At 47.6% G+C, this 19,105-nt stretch overlaps 1 protein-coding gene across 2 annotated transcripts in view; it reads right to left on the bottom strand.

The window, feature by feature from the left end:
* Positions 1–19,105, bottom strand: part of LOC129381953 (uncharacterized) — a 134,379-nt gene that overhangs the window by 103,459 nt on the left and 11,815 nt on the right. For both annotated transcript variants that reach the window (XM_055065256.2, XM_055065255.2), the window contains exon 2: positions 10,351–10,442. In XM_055065256.2, coding sequence (XP_054921231.1) covers positions 10,351–10,414 — 64 coding nt within the window. In that variant the 5' untranslated portion in view covers positions 10,415–10,442. The remainder of the gene's footprint in view (positions 1–10,350; positions 10,443–19,105) is intronic.

Raw genomic sequence — 19,105 nt, forward strand, 5'->3', positions numbered from 1 at the left:
ATGCAGCACATTTATCACGCTCTTGCATGTACTACAAACAACTCATCATAAATCTCACTGTCATTAATGAGCTTTTGTATGCACTACGACTTGAGTACACACACTTTGTATGCAATTCATAGTCATCCACAAAGATCAAGTTGCTCATACGACTACAGTGCGTACACATGACACACCACCTCACACACGTCATACATAATCTCGTCAGGTCTACGCAACTCATCGCACACATGTCATACAAGCTCTACGCATTCTTATCGCAGATCGCATAAATCTCGTGCACTTCGTAAAAGTCTGCGTAGCACATCATACAGATCTCGCTCATTTTCTACGAGAATTCGTTCAATATGCATTTCATATCGTTCATTTCTCGTCAAATCTGTGCGACATGCATACATCTCGTTCAATTTCTCGTCAAATCTGTACGACATGCATACATCTCGTTCAATTTCTCATACAAATTTTTCAATAGGGCACAGACGAGAGATGCTATTTACAGGCTATTTACACTGGAGCCAGGCAGCCAGGCTGACACTCGCTCGTGCCGAGGGCACCGACCAACTTCTTCGTCGTTCTCGCGGCGGCTCGTCTCTCGCGGAATCATATCGTAATAATATTATACGCTGCTTCCATTATATGCGCTCAATACACCAGTGCAGTACGGACAGCCCAAGTGGCGACGGAGAGCCACTGCTTCATACTCATTTTTTCGGAGCGCTTCCGCTTGTTTTTATGGAAGCCTCTTCAAAAAACAAACAAAAAACTGTCACGACATTATATCGGAAGCGTACTTTAGTTATGACCGTTCCACAAGTAAGACCCATGTAACGATTCAAAGGGCAAAATAAACAAGTGCGCGCATCGACTCTAATGGGGCCGCAGCGAGCCACTGGCGAGTTGAACGTGCCGTGCGCATCGCGTTGGCCCGGGGAGGGGAGAAATCCTATGAGCATTGAGGAGAAAAGCGTGCGCGAGGAGGAGATTGGCGCTACTTTCACGATCGAGGTGTAAATACCGCCACTCTTCGAACTCTGCCGCCGCCGCGCGACCTACTCGCCTCTTGCCAGCCGCCCTCCCTCAACAGATTACGACACATGAACAAGAATTAGGGCAGGAGGGTTAGCGTGCATTGACATGGGTAAAAGGGGATTAAGGTCGATTAGGGAGGATTAAGATGAATTAGCTTTGACGAAGGAGGATTAAGACCGATCAGGCTCGACTAAGGACGATTAATTTAGATTAGGGTGGATTAGGGTTGATGGAGGTGGCTTAACGTGAATTATAGTCGGCTTTACAAGGCTTTCGCATTCGCATCTGTTGGCGATACCTAAGCACACCTTGACTTTTAGGAATTTGCTTTGAACTGCACTTCCACGCATGCATGAGTGGGCGACGAATATTATTTGTTGTCTCACGGATACAGGCAATGTGCAGTGGGCGTTCACATGATCGCGCTTGCTTGCTTTAAGAGCAGAAGTTTTTAAAACCACATTTCTGCAGTTTTGTTCTGTGAGGAACCTTTTTCCATTCATTTAACACGTGCCGAAATCATTGCATCAATGCGCTTTGATTACGAAAATTGAGCAATCAATCATGACTGTGGTCACGATGAAGTAATGCAGAGAATATTCTGCAGGCAATTATGTTTAGCACTGCAACGTCTCTCACCCTAATCTACCGTCATCCTGGTACATGAATTTTAATCTACTACAAACCTCCTTCATCCACCATAATCCACCGTAATCCTCCTTTATGTACATTAATCCACCTTCTTTCGCTGTAATTCACCTTCATCTACCCTAACCCACAATAATTTTCTCTAATACACGTTAATCCTCCTTAATACACATTTGTTCATCTTAATACAATCACTAATCACTCATTATTAATTTTGCTAATCAGTAAGCATCTTTTATAGACGGGTCGGCATATTTTGATTTGCTTCACGTCACAACGTGACCGTAAAACAGAGATCTAAGGCTTTCGCGTAATAAGCGACATGCAGAGGGATGTGCCACATAAAATACTAATCAGACGCACAAAGTAAAGGATCTCATCATGTGGCACAAAAATTGCCTCGATTATAGAATTGACCTCAAATCTCGTTTTACCTCAGTATACCCCATTCATACGGTTTTAAGAAAAAACTAACCGCCTCATAAACGTTGCCTTCAGCATTATCAATGCTGCTATCAGCATTTCTAAATATTTTCGCCATCATTGGGGTGCGCAACTGGTCCAATATAACGCACCTCCATAGAATGCTGCGGCACGCCCGCGGGAGCCTAGGAAAAAAAGCGTGCCGTGCGCAGCGCGCGCAGCCGGCGGGCGAGGAGAATCAAGGAGGAAAGCGCCGCGGCGAGGAGTGCGTCGCTACTTTCCAATTATCAAGGAGTTTTAGCTGGCAGTATAGTTACTGTATATGGCTTCCGCAGGGCGCCAGAGTTGGGCTTCTGTTTTCCACGTGCCGCTCCGTCGCCATTCGCCAAGCGCAGTCACGTGGAACTCCGTATTGCTGCAGAGAAGCCATCCAAACAGTGGCAACATGGCAGCGCCCATATACAGTACCGACCAACCGCTTCGATCAGAGTTCGCGTTTGTTACTTATACTCCGTCCTGTCAGCAAGAAACAAGCAGCAAAATCCGTCATCACTCAGGCTCATGTCAAGCTGAAGTCAAATCATGAGGTATGTGTTGTAATAACTGAGATCGGCTGTTTGTTTTCACGCCGCTAAGACTACAGACACGGCACCAAGCGGTAAGCCACGGCAAGCGACGAAGCGGAAACTGCATCATTTATTTACTACCCCGCTCTAGCATGCTGCAGGATGATGGCAGCGAACAAACGCTAATTCGACGCCAAATAGACACCGAGCAGACGCTGTAGCGCAGGTGAACATTCCTAAGGGCATTCGTCCGTACTACTTGCTAAGGGAAAGCGTATAGGTAAAGTGAAGCCCTGCTGTCGCATCCATGTAAACGGAGCTTATGATTATGGCGTCAAAATTTCCTTCGCTTTAATCAACCAACTATGGAGCATGCTACATGACGGTAAGCAGACGCTGAGCAGACGACGCAGTGCTGATGAGCACATGTCGAGGGGCATTCGGCCTTTCTACTGGCTAAGAATTCGCGTAGCTTCCAGAGTGCTGCAACCAGCTTATAGCATGGATTTCTTCTCTATTACCTTTGTGGTCTTGAGGGTATAATAAATGAAATAGCCCCTGCACAAACAAAAGGTGGCTTTACTGCACAAAAGTTGATTGCAAGATGGCAGACCTATGCTCAACTGTGGTTCCCTGTATAATTTAACTCTAACTGACAGAGGTAATTGGCGCCATTCATCAGGCGGACGGGAAAGCAAATCCGCTTCCCTTCCACGACCTCGCGCGCGCCGGTGCAGGCGGCCATGCCCTTCCGCCTCTCCTCTCAAGTCCTTTACCTTTGCCCTCCATCATAACTTCCTCGTAACTTCCTCACCTTCGAGTGTCCACGCGCGCGCCCGCTGCTGTGTCGGCGCCGCGGGCTTCGCCCGTCAGGAGCCAGCTTAGCCCGCTGCACGAAATTTCATGTTTCGTTATCTACTGTTACCGGGACGCCTGCGCTTCGTGCTTTGACCGGGGTGGACAGTTTCGTCGTGCTCGATAGCTGTGTGCTTGTGCTCCGCAATGTTTCACCCGTCCCCCGACTCGCACCACTCGTGCATGGTGCAGTGGCGCACGATTAGCTGAAGAACAAGCCCTGCAAGGTTCTTCCGATGCCTAAAAACAGAAGGTGAACCCGAAGACCCAAGCACACCAGAAGGTGCATTTACACGAACACTGCCATGTGCACGCCTGTGTTCGACGAGTCTCTGGACGTCGTTGCGCCTTGATTGTGCTACATTTTGCCCTGGCCAGTACACAAAGCGGAAAAATAATGCTACTCCTCATTGTGACCTGGTGTATGACGTATTTCTGCGCAAAGTCTCATTCTGCAACTTCATTAACTCGCCCAGCTTACCATTCCACCTTCAGTGCTTTTTTTGTGTGTCACCGTTCTACAGCTGAAAAAAAAACTGTTCGTGTTTATGTACAAGCCCAGGCTATCCAGAGGGCCCAGGAAAGGGCGGAGCGTCACGGCGTTCTGTCCTCTACGTGGGAGCGGCCAGCGGCTACAATGGCCTCCCGTGAGGAGGTCACGACAGTAGCTGCTCACTTTCAAAGGTCGTTGTCTGTCTGTCTGTTGTGTTTGTGCATTATCTCAGTAATTGCCGATGGGAAAACTGCGCGAACGACCTTGATGCGTAGGCTTGATATGCTTTTTTTTTTGGAAAGCTTGAGCATTGCAAGTGCCCTATATGCAGATTTTCGCAGTTCGTGTTTATTACACAAAGCAGTGCGCAGTATACAAGGTATGACCTAGTGCCTTAAGTGACACTTAAAGAAAATTCGTGTTGTTGGCTTATTTCACTTGGCATTTGACTGAGGAATAGGCCTTTCTGAGAATGTTTTCTATGTGCTGAAGCAAAAACTGACTACTTTCTGCTCACCCTTGCCACTGTTACTCAAGTTGAAGCCAAGTGCAAAATAACGTGAAAGTGTGTATTTCCGTTTTTAGTCCAATGTTATTTTAGTTCTTCCATGCCTGTTTTTTCATTTTGTTCAGTAGTAATGAACATGTCACCCATTTCTTTATTTTGTGCGCATGTATATAAGTTCCTGTTCTTTTTGGTATGGATGTCAATAAAATAATCTTTACGTTTTATTCTATTTCTTGTTTCTTGTCATGTCACTGTTTTTCCCATTGCCAGTGACTTTCGCTTTCTTTAGTTCTGATCACTATGTCATACACGTCCTCCAGTTTTGTGCGATATCTCAGTGCGTATACCAGAAGCTCTTCTACACTTTGGTTACTAGGGCATTATGCACATATATTTTTATATGTGTGTACATGAAACGGCCTTCGTGTTTTCTTGCGTTTTATTTTTTTGTTATTTACCTGCCTGTGAACTTCTGTGCTGTTTAGTAGTCATGTACAGCTAACGAATCTCACTTTTGTTCGTTTTCTGAGCCTATATCATACCAGTTATACAAAAATCTTTCTTTTCGGAAACGAAGTTAATAAAACGAGACCAGAGATCTGTTGTGTCTGCAGTGGAATTTATTTATGTTTTGGCACATGCTGGCATAATCAAATTATGCACAAGACCGGGTGCGTGCACACAGATAAGGAAACCACGCGGCACCATGCGTCACTTCACAAACAACTCCAATGTATGGTGCAACGCGCGCGCACAATAAAGAAAACATACGCGCCGCGGACAGGCAAAAAAAAGGAAAATAAACTGTGCGCACGACTTGCGGAAGGTGGAAAGGGAGCGTAGCAAGTCGGCATAGTACAAAGAAAAAAAAAGAGCGCTAGGATGAGGAGGCGTCGCACGGCTTTATTTCCTGTTGCCATGACAACGCAAACAATCATGTGTGCCTACATTTTGCTAAAATATCACCCGCCTGCTAGGGCCGCAACTGAAGGAGACCTTGGCACCAGCGTCGAAAGAACGTCTGCAATAAAACAGCCAATAGCAGCCATGCTGATATTTAACCCTGGGGTCTCGGTATGTCCTGATGTGACGGGCGATATCGGCGGCGAGGCGCGGCCTGTAGTACTTGTCCTGAATCTTCACAAGGGTAAGAGAGTACGGCAGAATTCAAGGTGCCCAGCAGTCCGATGTACGGGAAGAGCATGTAGAATCTCGGGCAGCAGAGCTGAAGGCACAGCGCGCAGGCAGCTGGCACGGAGTGGCAAAGAGTTCTTTGTTATGAGGACGACATTGTGTAAGGAGCACGAAGACACTCCACGCAGAAATACCCTAGAAGCAACGTCGGTCTTGCCTTTTAATACTCCACAAGGCTTCGTAACTCGTAACTCCGGGTCTATTCGTTGCTGTTCGGTCAAGTCGGCGGCGGCTTTTGTTCGTCGTGATTTTGTTGAAGCGGCGATAATCTGCACAGAAGCGCAGAGTTCCATCCTTCTTCGCTAATACGCCCGAAGTCGCCCACGAACTCTTCGATGGCTGGGTAATTTTGTTGCGCAGCATTTCATCGACTTGCTGCTTTATGGATTCTCGTTCTCGCGTCAAAACTCCTTATGGACTCTGACGTAGTGGCCTAACCCATTCTTCAGTGGTTTCGCGATGCTTATCAACTGGTGTTTGTCGAATACTCCATGACGACGAAAAACAGTCCTTGTATTGGTGGAGAAGACGTTAGAGCAGTTCTTGCTTATCCCTGGGAAGATTGGGATTAATATCAAAAGTTGGTTCAGGGACACGCACCGCCATTCTAGTTTCGGTATAAAACGAGAGGAAGAATGCATCGTTGGCAGCTGCAACTTCCTCAGTGTAGGCGATCTTCGTGCCCTTGTTCGGGCACTCTTACTCCTGGCTGAAGTTCATCCACATTACGTGCGCTGTTCCTCCGTGTAGCTGGAAGATACTCGTCGCGACGCGAATTTCATGGTCAAGTAGCAGGTGTTGGTCGTTCTCGACGATGACTTCATCTCTTTGGCTGCTTCTTCCCCAAAAGAAACCATGATGCTGGGCGAGGCAGAATGCTTCGGGGCACGCTGACTGGAAATCATCTGCGGTCGTATCGCTTGGTGTCTAGAAAGCGTTATTGATTTCGACTTCAGGTGAACGACAGGGCCGTGTTGATTCAGAAATTCCATGTGGACAATTACGTCGCGAGAGCACTCTTGCAGGACAAAGAAGGTCGCATTGTAACTCCACTCATGCACTGTAACTTTTGAGGGGCAGATTCCAGTCGGTGTTAGGTATCCTGTAGCTATCTAGTCATGGGGGCCGTCCTACGCAGCCTTGAATTTCTTAAACTTGGCTGCGAAGAATCAAATGATGACGCAGTAGTCGGCTCCTGTGTCTACTAGAGCGGTGAATCTGTGGTCGTCCAGAAGCACATCGAAATCGTTGATTTTCCTCTTCCATTAGAATTGCGTCATGGCATCGGATCACGGCTGCACGTCGTTGTCCCACACGCTTTTGGTCTTGTCATGAAGTCTTGTTAAGGCGACGGTTTATTGCCGCGTCGTCGAGGTGGCTCTTGCGATGTCGGGGGCGGAGGATGTTCGGCATTTCGACGAACTTCAACCGCACTCCCTTTGGGGGCTGCTTTCAGTTTTTGCGTTGAGGGCTGATCGACCCTCCTCGGGTGGGCCAGTGTATAGCCTACGCTGCGCCGAGACGTAGCGACCTGGTGACGGCGACATGCAAGGCCATCGGGATATCCACTGCGTTGTGGTCAAGTAGTCGGCAATGACCCGAGGTCGTTCGCCAAGCGGTAGTCGCGGTGCGTTAAAGGCGAACTCTCGTAGTTATATTTTGCGGTATGAGCACTGGGGACTACGCGGTCGACTTTTACGCAGTAGTTGCAGAGCAGGCGGTGGTTGAGAGCGCGTCAGACGTCTGTCTTCCTTGAGTTGTTGCGTTGGGAGATGGGTGTACGAGCTGGCGACGGTGGCAGACGACGGAACTGCGGCGTTACAGGGTCCTGGCGGGGAGGGGTACTTTGACGACGATGACAGTGGCGTAGGTGATAGCTTCCGGCACGGGATGTGGCGACTCGACCAGCACTTCAACAACTTCCAGTGACCCGTTTTATTTTACTTACATACACCATTTATTCCATGAATATAGAAAATATGATTGCAGTTCTTCCTTCACCATGTCAGTGATCGAATTCAACTAAGGACGTGACGAAGGGATCATCTTGAGGAGTTCCTCGCGCACGACGCCCCTGATGGTCTCTCGCACATCGTCGAAGCCCATTTGTTGGGTTTTGCACTGCAACGTGAGCACTTGCCGGTTATACTGCCTAGTACGCATTTCAGCCTTTTGAATCTTCGTCGCCTCTGCAAGAAATTCTGCAGTTGTCTTCGGCGGATGTCGAAGTAATCCAATGAACAGTCCTTGCTTTATGCCCCGCCTAAGGAACGGATGCTTGCTGGGCCGTTTGGTTCATGCTGCAAATTGAGAAAACCCGCAAGGAAATTGAGACGAAAACACGACGGAAAAAAGAGAGACCACAACGTATGAGGAAGCGATCGTTTGTCTCCTCTTACATTTCCGCCTCGCCGTGACCAAAAAGACGGGTCATCTCTTCCGTGAAGATGGCGATGGTATTATTGGGAAGTTGCAGTAGCGCTTCCAGTTGTAGTTCGGCTCTGACTCTTCGGACGAAGCTGGTAAAGGTCCTCAGGAACTTGCTTCTAAGCATGTCTCACGATGTTCGGGTGGTCGCCCGGTTCTCAAACAATGTTTTCCCAGCATCCTCCAAGGAGAAGTACACATGGCAAAGCTTGTCTTCACAGTTCTAGCTTTTGGAGTGCGAAACCTTTTTCAGTGTTTTGACCCAGCTTTCTGCGTCATCGGACGAAGCTACGCTGAAGGTAGGTGTCTTTCTGTGTTTCTCGGTACGATGCCTGCAGGCGGTGCTCGGTCTGTCATGATGGTACTTGACTTGGCTTCGCTCTTTCATATGTGCTCAGGTAGAAACCCGCGCGCGGGCGCCATATTTTCTTGCCTGCGGCTCGCCGGATACAAAAGCACTTGCACAACTCGCCGTGGCTGCTTAGTGGCTGTGGTGTTGGGCTGCTGATCATGATGTCGCGGGTCGAATGGCCACCACGGTGGACGCATTTCAAAGGGGCAAAACACGAAAACACGCATGTAGTGGGATATAGGTGTAAGCTAAAGAGCCACAGGTGGTCCCCCACCAAGGCGTGCCTCATAAACAGATCGTGGTTTTAGCATGTAAAACACCATACCTTAATTTAAAACCATCTATTACAGAAGCCAAGTTGTAGGGACGGTGAAGAACACATTTGCGACTAGTGTGAATCACGCACCTATCTCTCTATTTAGCGAACTTGTGCCCAGCAAAACATGTAACACTCATGCACAAAGATAGCGGGCAGCAAAGACGGTGATCGAGAAAAATTTGGTCTGCGGGACAAGCGCGTCGGCTTTTGTACATCACTCATCAAAGGTGCCAGCGTAATCGCTTTTCCCGCGTGCTTTTCAATTCGTGCCGTAGATAAATTCCTTTTACAGAAAGCCCGGCGGGAACATACGTAACAGATAGAGTCAAGGGTAACATTTAGGTAAGTTCCAAATAATGCAAGCGCGTCTTTCGCTCAGTGATAATAGTAGGTCCTAAGCAAGGTGTGAAACCGGGCCACTTAGTATATTATGAAAAGATGACATTCCATGATGAAGAGCTTCTCCTTGTCGCTTCTTTTTTGTGTTCTGTGTCAACTCTCGTGCTCGTTATATCAACATTAAGTCGTTAGCAGGTGAAATAGAGTACAAGAAGACGGACAAATAAATATACGTGTCAATGTCATCGGAAGTTATTTCGACAACATGGTTCGGTAGCCACTTCCATGTTCATGTTGTATTGGGGAAAGAAGACCCAATAAACACGTTATTTTTAAGAAAGTTTCTTTCCCTTTAGGTACCTGATCCCCTGTCAAGGACACGTTGGCAGGTATATCTAAATACTTCATGCTATCCGTACCTGTTCTTCAAGGAAAATCTGATGGAACAATTTTCTTCTACGTATAATACGTTATTCTTGCAGCATGTTCCACTCATTTTTATTTTTGGCATATGTTACATTAACACTTATTGTGTAATATTTAAGTACAAACCCCATAGCCCTATTATATATTCTTTCCAGTTTTTCTATCTGCGTACTTATCTGATTTATTCAAGCCAGAGCATCGTAGTAGACATACTGTAGTAATTGTCGAAAGGAGGAGCCAACCCGGTGGTTACTATTATTACACATTATTTAACAGCTACCTTAGAGTTCGTTTAACATAGTATTGTTCTGCCGTTTATTTAGGAGGAAAACGAAAAATGTTGTCATGGCTAAAGAAGCTAACTGCCACAGAAAATCTAGTGAGGGACACGAGAGCAAGCATGCCCGGAATAAAATTGTGACGGCCAATTATTTTCGAGTCTCTGAATATAGAGCTTCTGTTTGTTCTTTGCACCGTCATCCTGTGTACTGTTATTCGCATCTTGCAACACTGGTGGAGGTGCTGGGTAGATTTGGGGGTGGGGGGGTTCCAAGAGAATTGCCTCTGGGCTGAGGCCCTGCGGTCGGCGACTGTAGCTGTGGACAGGAGTGTCCAGTTTAGGTGGTTTCGGATATGAACTGGACTCTGCACTCCACACTTTTATTGCGCGCATGAGGGGATACCAAGCACCTCCCGCTTTGTCGCCAGATACGGACAGTACACAGGACGACTACTGTATGAGGAGCCCAGCAAGAAAGAAAAGTTACTCACCTCCAGAATTGCCCCGCATGCAGCACGTAGAAAGAAGAAAAATTGCTGCGAACACCAATTTCATCCTTCGACTCTTTTAGACAAAGAAAGGCCTGCAGGAGATAGGACAGGGTTTATGAATGTTCAACAACACCGGAGAGCGATCCCTAACATACATACTTGCTATGCTCCCTTCAGTTATAAGAAATAGCTGTCGTACTTCTGAAGACCGTCCAAGATCAAGAAAGTGAACCAGTCAACGTCAGACAGTAAGGTATTTCATTTTACTGATATTTCTAAAGTTTAGCTTGATGGTTTCTGCTTTATATAATTATATAATTATACATTTTTGCACCAGCTGCTTTTCTTTTGCAGGGCAAACAAAACTTAAAGCAAAAGAGTGATAAGTACTGGAGACACTAAAGCAGCAGGAAGAGCTGCGATGTTCTGCGAACCCAAGAGAGTAAGAAAAACAAAAGTTTTGTAAACAAGTGCACTACACAATATAGTATGAAAACACGCACTTCAGTTTTGAGATGAGACGACTGACATACCTACAAACATCCACTTCACAATAGCATATAATAGAGCCAGGTGTGACCTCCGCACGTAAGACATCCAAACGTTGTTAGTAAAAGGCAAGTGCACAGTGGGGTCGAGAACATACATTAACCATTCTCCTAACATTTTACAGCGAAGCTGTCAAAGGCTAGGATAAACCGTTTGCTAGGACCAAGGCGCGCGAGTGAGCCCAAAATGGAGTGAAGACGCGAAAAAAAAAAAGAAACAGCAATATAGAGAGGATGGCATCGAAGCCTTGTTTTAGCGGCCACCTGTGTCTGAAACCACGTGTCTGTGACGTAGTCCCAGAACGATAAGATGATAGAGGCTCATGTTCCCGCGGACGTTGGCATAGAACAGCCGCGAGTAGTTCGTACGTCCGAAGAACAGCGGATGTGCGAGACAAGATACCGAGAGGACCGGCAGGAATGTGACTGTCGTTGTGGTGCCGCTGACTCGGCGGCGAAAGAACAAGAACGCGCCTGCTCCGGCGAATGCTACCTTCGACGTCGGGCTGATCGGGCTACCCGAGATGAAGAGCGACGCCGAGCGCAAGAGAAGGCGTCGTCACGGCAACGACGCCACCGATGACCGCAACACCTACTTCGCCGGTGCCAACGCGAGCTTCAGGAGATATTTTCTGGACCGTCACTTTGGATTGGGCTGCTGTGTGTGCGACTTTAGGCTAAATAGAGTGGTCTAAACAACTAGATTCGTGTCCTATTTCAGTCGTATGGATTTCCGGTGGTGGAGCGCTGAGGCGTGAGAAAAAGAAATCGCACCCACAAGGGTGCTCTCACTCCGCATAAAGAGGGTGCCGAAAGGGCACGCGCCGCGATTCTTCCCGTAGCACGTGCGCATGTGTTGGTTCAAAACATTTCTTTATAACACTGTTGTACGTGCAGTCGTACCTCCCTGCGGCCCAACACTGCTGCACTCGTCTATCACCTTCACAGCGTGGAATGGAGTTTCCATTTTACAGCGAAGCTGGTAAGGGCTAGTTCTCCCAGGATCATGTCCATGTGTAGACAACACAAAACTAACATCATCAGTAATGGCTCCAGCGTCGTCATCTTCCACAGCTGGATCGTCGGCGCCCCTCGGCGGTACCGCGCGAACGCGCTCGTCACACTGCTCCCGCGTTCGTCGTTGTCATTAATAAATTAAATCATTACTTCAGAAGCACTAAGACGTATGCAATTTTACTGCGAAGTTGTTAAGGGCTAGTTCCCCCAGTACCGTGTCCGTGTGTAGACACAAAACTGCCATACGTGGAGCGATCGCGAGGATAGTGCAACACCGGGCCGACCTGCGGCAGTGGTGATGCAGGCGTTAAGCACTTTCGATACGTGGGCCGATCCTGAAGATTGTGCAATACCGGGCAGACTTGCGGAGGAGGGGAAGCAGGCGTTAAGCACTCCCCAAACGTGTGCCGATCCGGAGTAAGTGCAATGCCAGGCTGACCCATGGCGGAGGTGCAGTTCGCCATTAAAGGGGCCCACATGCACAGCTTCGCTAGTCATCCTTCACTGAGTGGAAGGGCGCTTACTTTTTGGTTTTATCTCAAAAGATTTAAAATTTCAGAAGTGTAGATGATTGACCTAGATCGAGCATCATTAAAAAGTGCACACTATCATGAAGGCAGAACGCACGGTACGGAAAGAAGGCCTGAGAAACACGAACGCTCACTTACAAATGAAATTATGAGAAAGCCCTCCGTCCCCCGGCGTACCGTTGCGCATCGATAAAAAAGTTGCAGTTTCGCCTCAATTGATTCGATAGCAAATTGATTCGATAGCATTGATTCGGATAGCATATAGATGGACAGCTATACGAATTAAGGATAGTAGCTTTTTCGGCCGCATAAACTCGTAAACATTCGCCAACTAAATTAACCGGCATGGTGTCACGTGCACATAGGTAAACACAGACATCTCGATCAGCGCAGATCCTCATTATCAAAACGCTGGCGTGGGAAAGTGCAGCAGCAGAATCAAACGAATTGACCTTCGTGCAGCCTGCCCCCTTTAACGCAAATTGAGCGGCGAGAACACAGCGCGCATGAAGCTTCAAGCCAACGGCGAACCTAGACTCTGTACTCATTGAAGAAAGCTTTCACGATAGCGGCCGCGCGTGGCAGTAGCTGACGCAGTAGCTGACGAAGTAGAACGCTCCCCCCGCCCCCACAACATACTTCTCGTGCATTGCGCGCGACGGAAGGCGGCGCGCGAGATTGAGCCGTGAGCGTCGGCTCACTCTCGCACGCGTTCACTCGCACAGACAGACAGACAGACAAGAAACTTTAATTGGTCCTAAGGGACTACGTTGTCGTAGTCGCGGGCCGCACCCGCGCCGGGGGCGGAAGACCGTGATCTTCAGCCCTGGCGCAGGCCCTTTGGACAGCCCGAAGTTGGACTTGAAGGTTGTCGCTCTTGACGGCTTCATCCCAATCTTCTTGCCTGTTGAAGGGCGAGTGGCGCAACACAGAACATTCCCACAGCATGTGGTTCAAAGTGGATCGTTCCTCGCCGCAGTCTGGGCAGCGGGGATCCACACCCGGAGTGTAGTGGCTCAGCCTTGAGCGAGACGGAAAGGAGCCCGTCTGCAGCATTCTCAGCACCGAGGCCTGGGGTCTGCCTAGCTTCGGGTGAGGAGCCGGAAACTGCCTGCGTCCCAGCTGGTAGTGAGCAGTTATCTCGTGGAAAGTTAACAGCGGGTCCGTGGTTCGGTCGATCCCCTGCAAAGCCGGGCCCCTCGGACCGGCGCGGTTGATGAGACCTCGCGCCTGGTCGTGGGCCAGCTCATTCGGGTTGATGGAGCCGGATACACCATAATGCGCGCGACGACGATATATTCGCCCTTGGACTTCATACGGAACATTACAGCGGCGCCGACAGCAGAGATGCAACTGGAGTGTCCGTATAATTCCTGTCGCGATAAAACCGCAATAATTAAAATTTTCGACGGGAGGTGCTGAGAAAACAGGTGCTCGAAGTAAGCGTTTATGAGCCAAAAAGTGATCCTTCTGCATTATGGCTGTAGTTTGTACGTTTATCTAACGTTCTTTGGTTGTTAATCGTTTTTTGAGGCTCGTGTCTTTTTTTCAGCCTCTACGTTAAAAAAAAATTCGAATTGTGGTTCCACTCGCTCCCACAACAGTACGGCAGCCGGTGGAGGGCTTGCTTCTAAGCTCAGTGATTTCAGTTTAAGTTAGGAGTCATGTTGCTCGTCTTCTTGCCGTCCCTTGTGTTTTAAATTAGTTTGGCTTTTAAGCATTTTAAAAGCCGCTAGTGCTCTTTTCAGTTGCCGCGTTGTTGCCCATCCGTCAAATATTTTTTCCGCGGGAAAGGCGTTGTGCCACACAGCATGTTATCACCGAAGCAACGGGCGCTCCCCCCCCCCCCCCCTCTTTCTTCTAAAGTGGTTGCCCTTGTGCTGGGCTTCCAACATCCACTGACAACCTTGGCAGTGCCATGTCATGTCAACGTTGGCATCGTCCCCAGCTATGTGTACGAATCTTCAAAGTTCCACGAAACTGCCGACCCCTTCCCGTGGTTCCAACTAAGGAATCCGGTGGCGCGCCGCACCAAAGCTGTTGCCAGGACGAAAGGGGAATGCAATGCGGGGGACATCAGGGTCTACCCCGCCTTGTTCCTGCCGACGGTGTGTCGCCCAAGGTATGTAAGGCAGAATTGGCCCATTGTTAGGAGAGAGAGTCGCCACCAGCCGCCCGGTCGTTGTGGTGCGCTGTGGCCGCAAGTTGTACGCTATTTTATGCTATATCTGCACATTTTATATGAAGCTCTTCTCTTCCTCTTCGGATCCTCCCAGAGTCGTTCTTCGTGCTCGACCCCAAGACACAATAGTGGATGAGAGCTGCGGGAATGGCGAACCAGTATCTCAGCGACGGATGGCAAGCTGTGAGATACAAGGCCCGATGACGCCTGCTACACCAATCGATGCCCGCTACGAGGCAGACCAGCGTCAAACACTTTGGCTGGGTGAGTACCTGAAGAGTGCTTTTCATTTCACAAAACCCCTCTAGCACAGATAGATGTTACGAGAATGTTTTTTTTGCTAGTCTATTATTTTAGAATTTACCTTGTTTAAAAAGTCGATTCTAGATTGAAGTAAAAGTAAATTCAGTGGGCAAGAAAAAGGAGGAAGGAAGTCGCTATAGAAGAATTCCAGGTTCAGCACTCCATCTAAATTTGCGAGGAGTTGGGCATTTCCGCCGGTCCCGCAAAAACAAGAAAGCCGATTCTTGACGTGATGTGGGGCAGAGGACATGATGGTTGAGGAAGCTGACGAGGCTTGAAAGACGATTGTTGAGCAGAAGCTGGAGGCAAAGGCACGCGATAGACGTGAGAGGTGTGAGCATGAAGAAGCTGAAGAGTCCAAAGAACACGATATACGCGAGCAAGAGGCAGCGTGACTGCACGCTCTTAGGATAAAGGGGCTTGATGGGGAACTTCAAGAGCTTGAAGAGCTTCAAAGCATGCAAGGTGTTCTTCGAGCGAACACGGGTGTTGTGCAAATTCAGTGGTCAGAAAACCCGAGATACTTTAAAGCGTTTTGTATCTCTAATGAAAAACAGCACTGCGTCAGTGCTCCTTCTGTGGCACCGGAGAAGCCAGTGGGTCAGGGCAAACGTGGGTACCGCGTAAGCTAGGAAGGGCGACAGATTTGCAAGATCGTTCATTACTGTTGTGAAACTCCTGCCTTATTTTTTTTGCCATCTTCGATGATTGTGGCCTGGTTCAAAGAAATATCAGGTGCACCAACAGGGCCTCCCTATCTACGTAAAGCCTTATGTTTCGTGAATAATATACGTTGAGGTCCGGCGTTCTTGTTGTTCCTCTCTGCTCGTCCGTATTTCATTGTGCGCTCCAACGATGTTTCACAATGAAATTGAAAGCTTTTCCTTGCCTCTCACAGTTTCACAAACCGTTTTCAGGATTCATTGTTGCCTCGCAGTTTTGATATCATGATGTGGTCTAGAAAGTGGGAACCTGGAATCAATGTCCTTTTAAATACGTAAGCATTTCTGTACCTACTCAAGGAGAAAACTGGTCCATCCGTCACCTAATATAAGTCGCTCTAACGAAATTAACGTTAAACAACTAAATTCTAAAGGAAAAATGTTACGGTTTCGAACCTACGTCCCCACAAAGAGAATCCAGGTCTCCCACCCACTGGGCTAAACAGCCACGCTTGCAGCATATGATTATATCTGAACCACATGAATATGTTAGGGTTTCGAACCTACGTCCCCACAAAGAGAATCTAGGTCTCCTACTCACTGGGCTAAACAGCCACGCTTGCAGCATATGATTATATCTGAACCACATGAATGTGTTGTATGGACTGGAGGTAGAAAACTAATGTCGAAGGACAACAGTATTTATGAAGGCTTTTTTGCAAGTTTTGGTAATGGTAGAATAAGAGCAACCTCCAGGATCACATGCAGTGGAACTTACTTGGGGCATCGTAGACTAAAGCAAATTCTAATTTTGCGAAAATTGATTAGCAATGAAGCCACATCCCCGCTGAATTTCGGTGGTCGCGTGATGCGCCTTCGAGCGTTCCTTCACCGACCGAAATGGAACCGATCTGCGAGTTCGCATGCGCTTCACGTCACCGCGCCCACACGGATAAGCAGTAAATGAGTTTATGAAGCATTTTATTTCGTCGGGTCGACATTGAAAACATTCCTGGCCTTAATACTACCCAATAAGTCGTTCATTTTCAAAGCCGACACATTACATAGCTGCGTTACCTGAAAATTCCGACAAGCTGCCAAACCAAAGATCAATATGCCCTACTTGGCATTGTCAAGAATATCAAGGGTTGCACCGCAGTTTTTGGGAGACCGAAATTATAGCGGGCGCATGGGGGGAAGTGAGATGTGTGCGCCCTAGGAGTTGAGGGGGGCAAGGGGGGACAGAGTCGCGCGCGTCTCCAGCCGCCGCTGTGCATGCCACGGCTGAGTGCGGCAGCATGCGTCCTCTGTTGGATGTGGATTCGACGGCTAGCCGATGCGAGATAGCTGATGGCTTCGTGTGCACTGTGTTGTCGCGCGACTGGTTCGCGTCGATCTGAGACGCTGCAACCAGGGGAAATTGGCTCGCGGCTGCCGCCGCACTTCCTCGCGCCAGCATTCTGGCAGCGAATGTCCGCGGTGATCGTGTGATAGGTGTTCATGCTTGAGTGTGCGGCGCGTGACACCGGGCCTGTTAACTTAGTTGGTAAGCCAATGTTTATGCCACTGTGTACACCTAATTGAAACACTAACCTTAGCGCGTATAGCTCTCTTACAATTTCCTCTCCTAACCAATGCTGCGCTTTTCAGACGGAACTGCAACTTTAAAAAAATTTTACACAGTTGGTAACAAGCCCCACTAGATAGCACTGATATTAAAAGCGAGCTACACCTACTATTGAAGGGATACCCAGAATAACTATCCGAGATTACATAACTTGAAGGTTTAAGCGGCCATTCACTGCTTCATCTTGCAGTTGAACTGTCTTTCACCCCTCAAACACTGAAAACAAGACGCAGTTTTCTTTATTAGAGCGAAATTATTAAATTCGATGTCTTTCTTAGCTAGTTGCCATCACTTTCCTGTATCGGGTACGTTTCTAGCCTCTGTCATGGACCGATCCTGGAGATAGCTCATCGTGGGCCGATATGAGCACGTGGGAATATGCCTCTGCAAGCACAGCTCGCGGTGATGCATACATATATTTATTATTTATTTATTTATTCCCCATACTCCCAATCCTTCATGGGATTTAACCGGAAAGGAAAGTACAAATGGTAGTATTTGCGAAGGAAGAATATAAATATATTGCTACCAGCATGGCGCAGCAAGCAGCACAGCAAGTTGGACCATGTGAGAACCCGATTTCGCCCTACTCAGGCCTAGACCGTGTCTTGCGTCAAGTGACGGACGTGACCTACGAGTTACATTCTCTCGATACCTCCACATCGACCCTCGTCTGAGATTCTTCACGTCGCTGGACAGAAACGATATCACTCTAAGCTGCCAAGCACCGGGACAGCGCCTTCGCCACCGGGGGTCATGCTACGAGGCGCTGCAGTAGCGAATGATAATCAGAGGACTTACGAAGACGACGATCGCCGACAGTCGCGCGCACGGGCTCCATCTTGTGTGCATGTCTTCTACCCGTTGTATATATCTTGTAAATATTTTGTGAAGCATATTTTCCCCTTTAACAATATTATAGAAGTACGAATGTGTATTTGCAGAGGTTATTGCAAAAAAGAAACCAATTTAAGAAAGGACAACTTATACACACATCTGATGTAAAACACTTATTGAACATGATAAACAGGATGCATTCATGCATATAATGCACCATACAAAAAGAACACGTATAGATTAAAATGTGAGCCTGTGAAGATGAGTAACAAACCAGAGTAAGTAAATCAGAGCTGTAAGGCGAGGAGCAGTTTATCCACTGAACTAGCAAATGTATCTAACGTGGGGTTGTTACTAATGGATTACACTCAATTTATTCTACTCTCTTATCGAAAAATGAAAGAGTCAATCCTTGAAGGAGTTGGTATGAAAAGAATACTCATTGAGTGTTTGTGTGTGTTTATGTGTGTTTTTGTCGCGTTGGCCATGTTTCATTTCAGGAGATGCATTTAGAGGTGTCAATATTAAGGTTGCTGTATAGGAGTTGGTACATAAATTTAGAAGTGGCTAGTATTGCTCGCTTTTGTACTGTTAATATTCTGGCTTTGCTGAGTAGTTTGGTGGGCGATACGTTATGTTTATTGTATATATACCATAGAGCTTTCCTTTGTACACATTCTAGCTTTTTTATGAGTTTAGTGTATGGGAACTAGATAAGATTTGCGTGCAGAAAGACTGACCTGACGAAAGTTTTCGAAGCCAAAATATTTGTATTGGTTGGTGCGAGTCGAAGGTGTCTTCCAAGAAATAAAATGCGTTTCATTGCATTGGCGTTAGAGTGGTTTATATGGGAGTTGCATCTGAAGTCATGCGTTAATGTTAATCCGAGGTATTTATTCTCACGAACCCGTATCAGTGGCACACCGTTAACGGTATACAAAAAGTTGGAGTCACTTCTTTTTCTCGTGATTGACAGAACAGCTGATTTGTTAGTATTGATGGTCATCTGCCAGTCGGCACACCAGCTAGTCACAGCTTTGAAGTCGTTG

This window comes from Dermacentor andersoni, chromosome 10 (assembly GCF_023375885.2).
Source record: "Dermacentor andersoni chromosome 10, qqDerAnde1_hic_scaffold, whole genome shotgun sequence".
NCBI classification, from domain to species: domain Eukaryota; kingdom Metazoa; phylum Arthropoda; class Arachnida; order Ixodida; family Ixodidae; genus Dermacentor; species Dermacentor andersoni.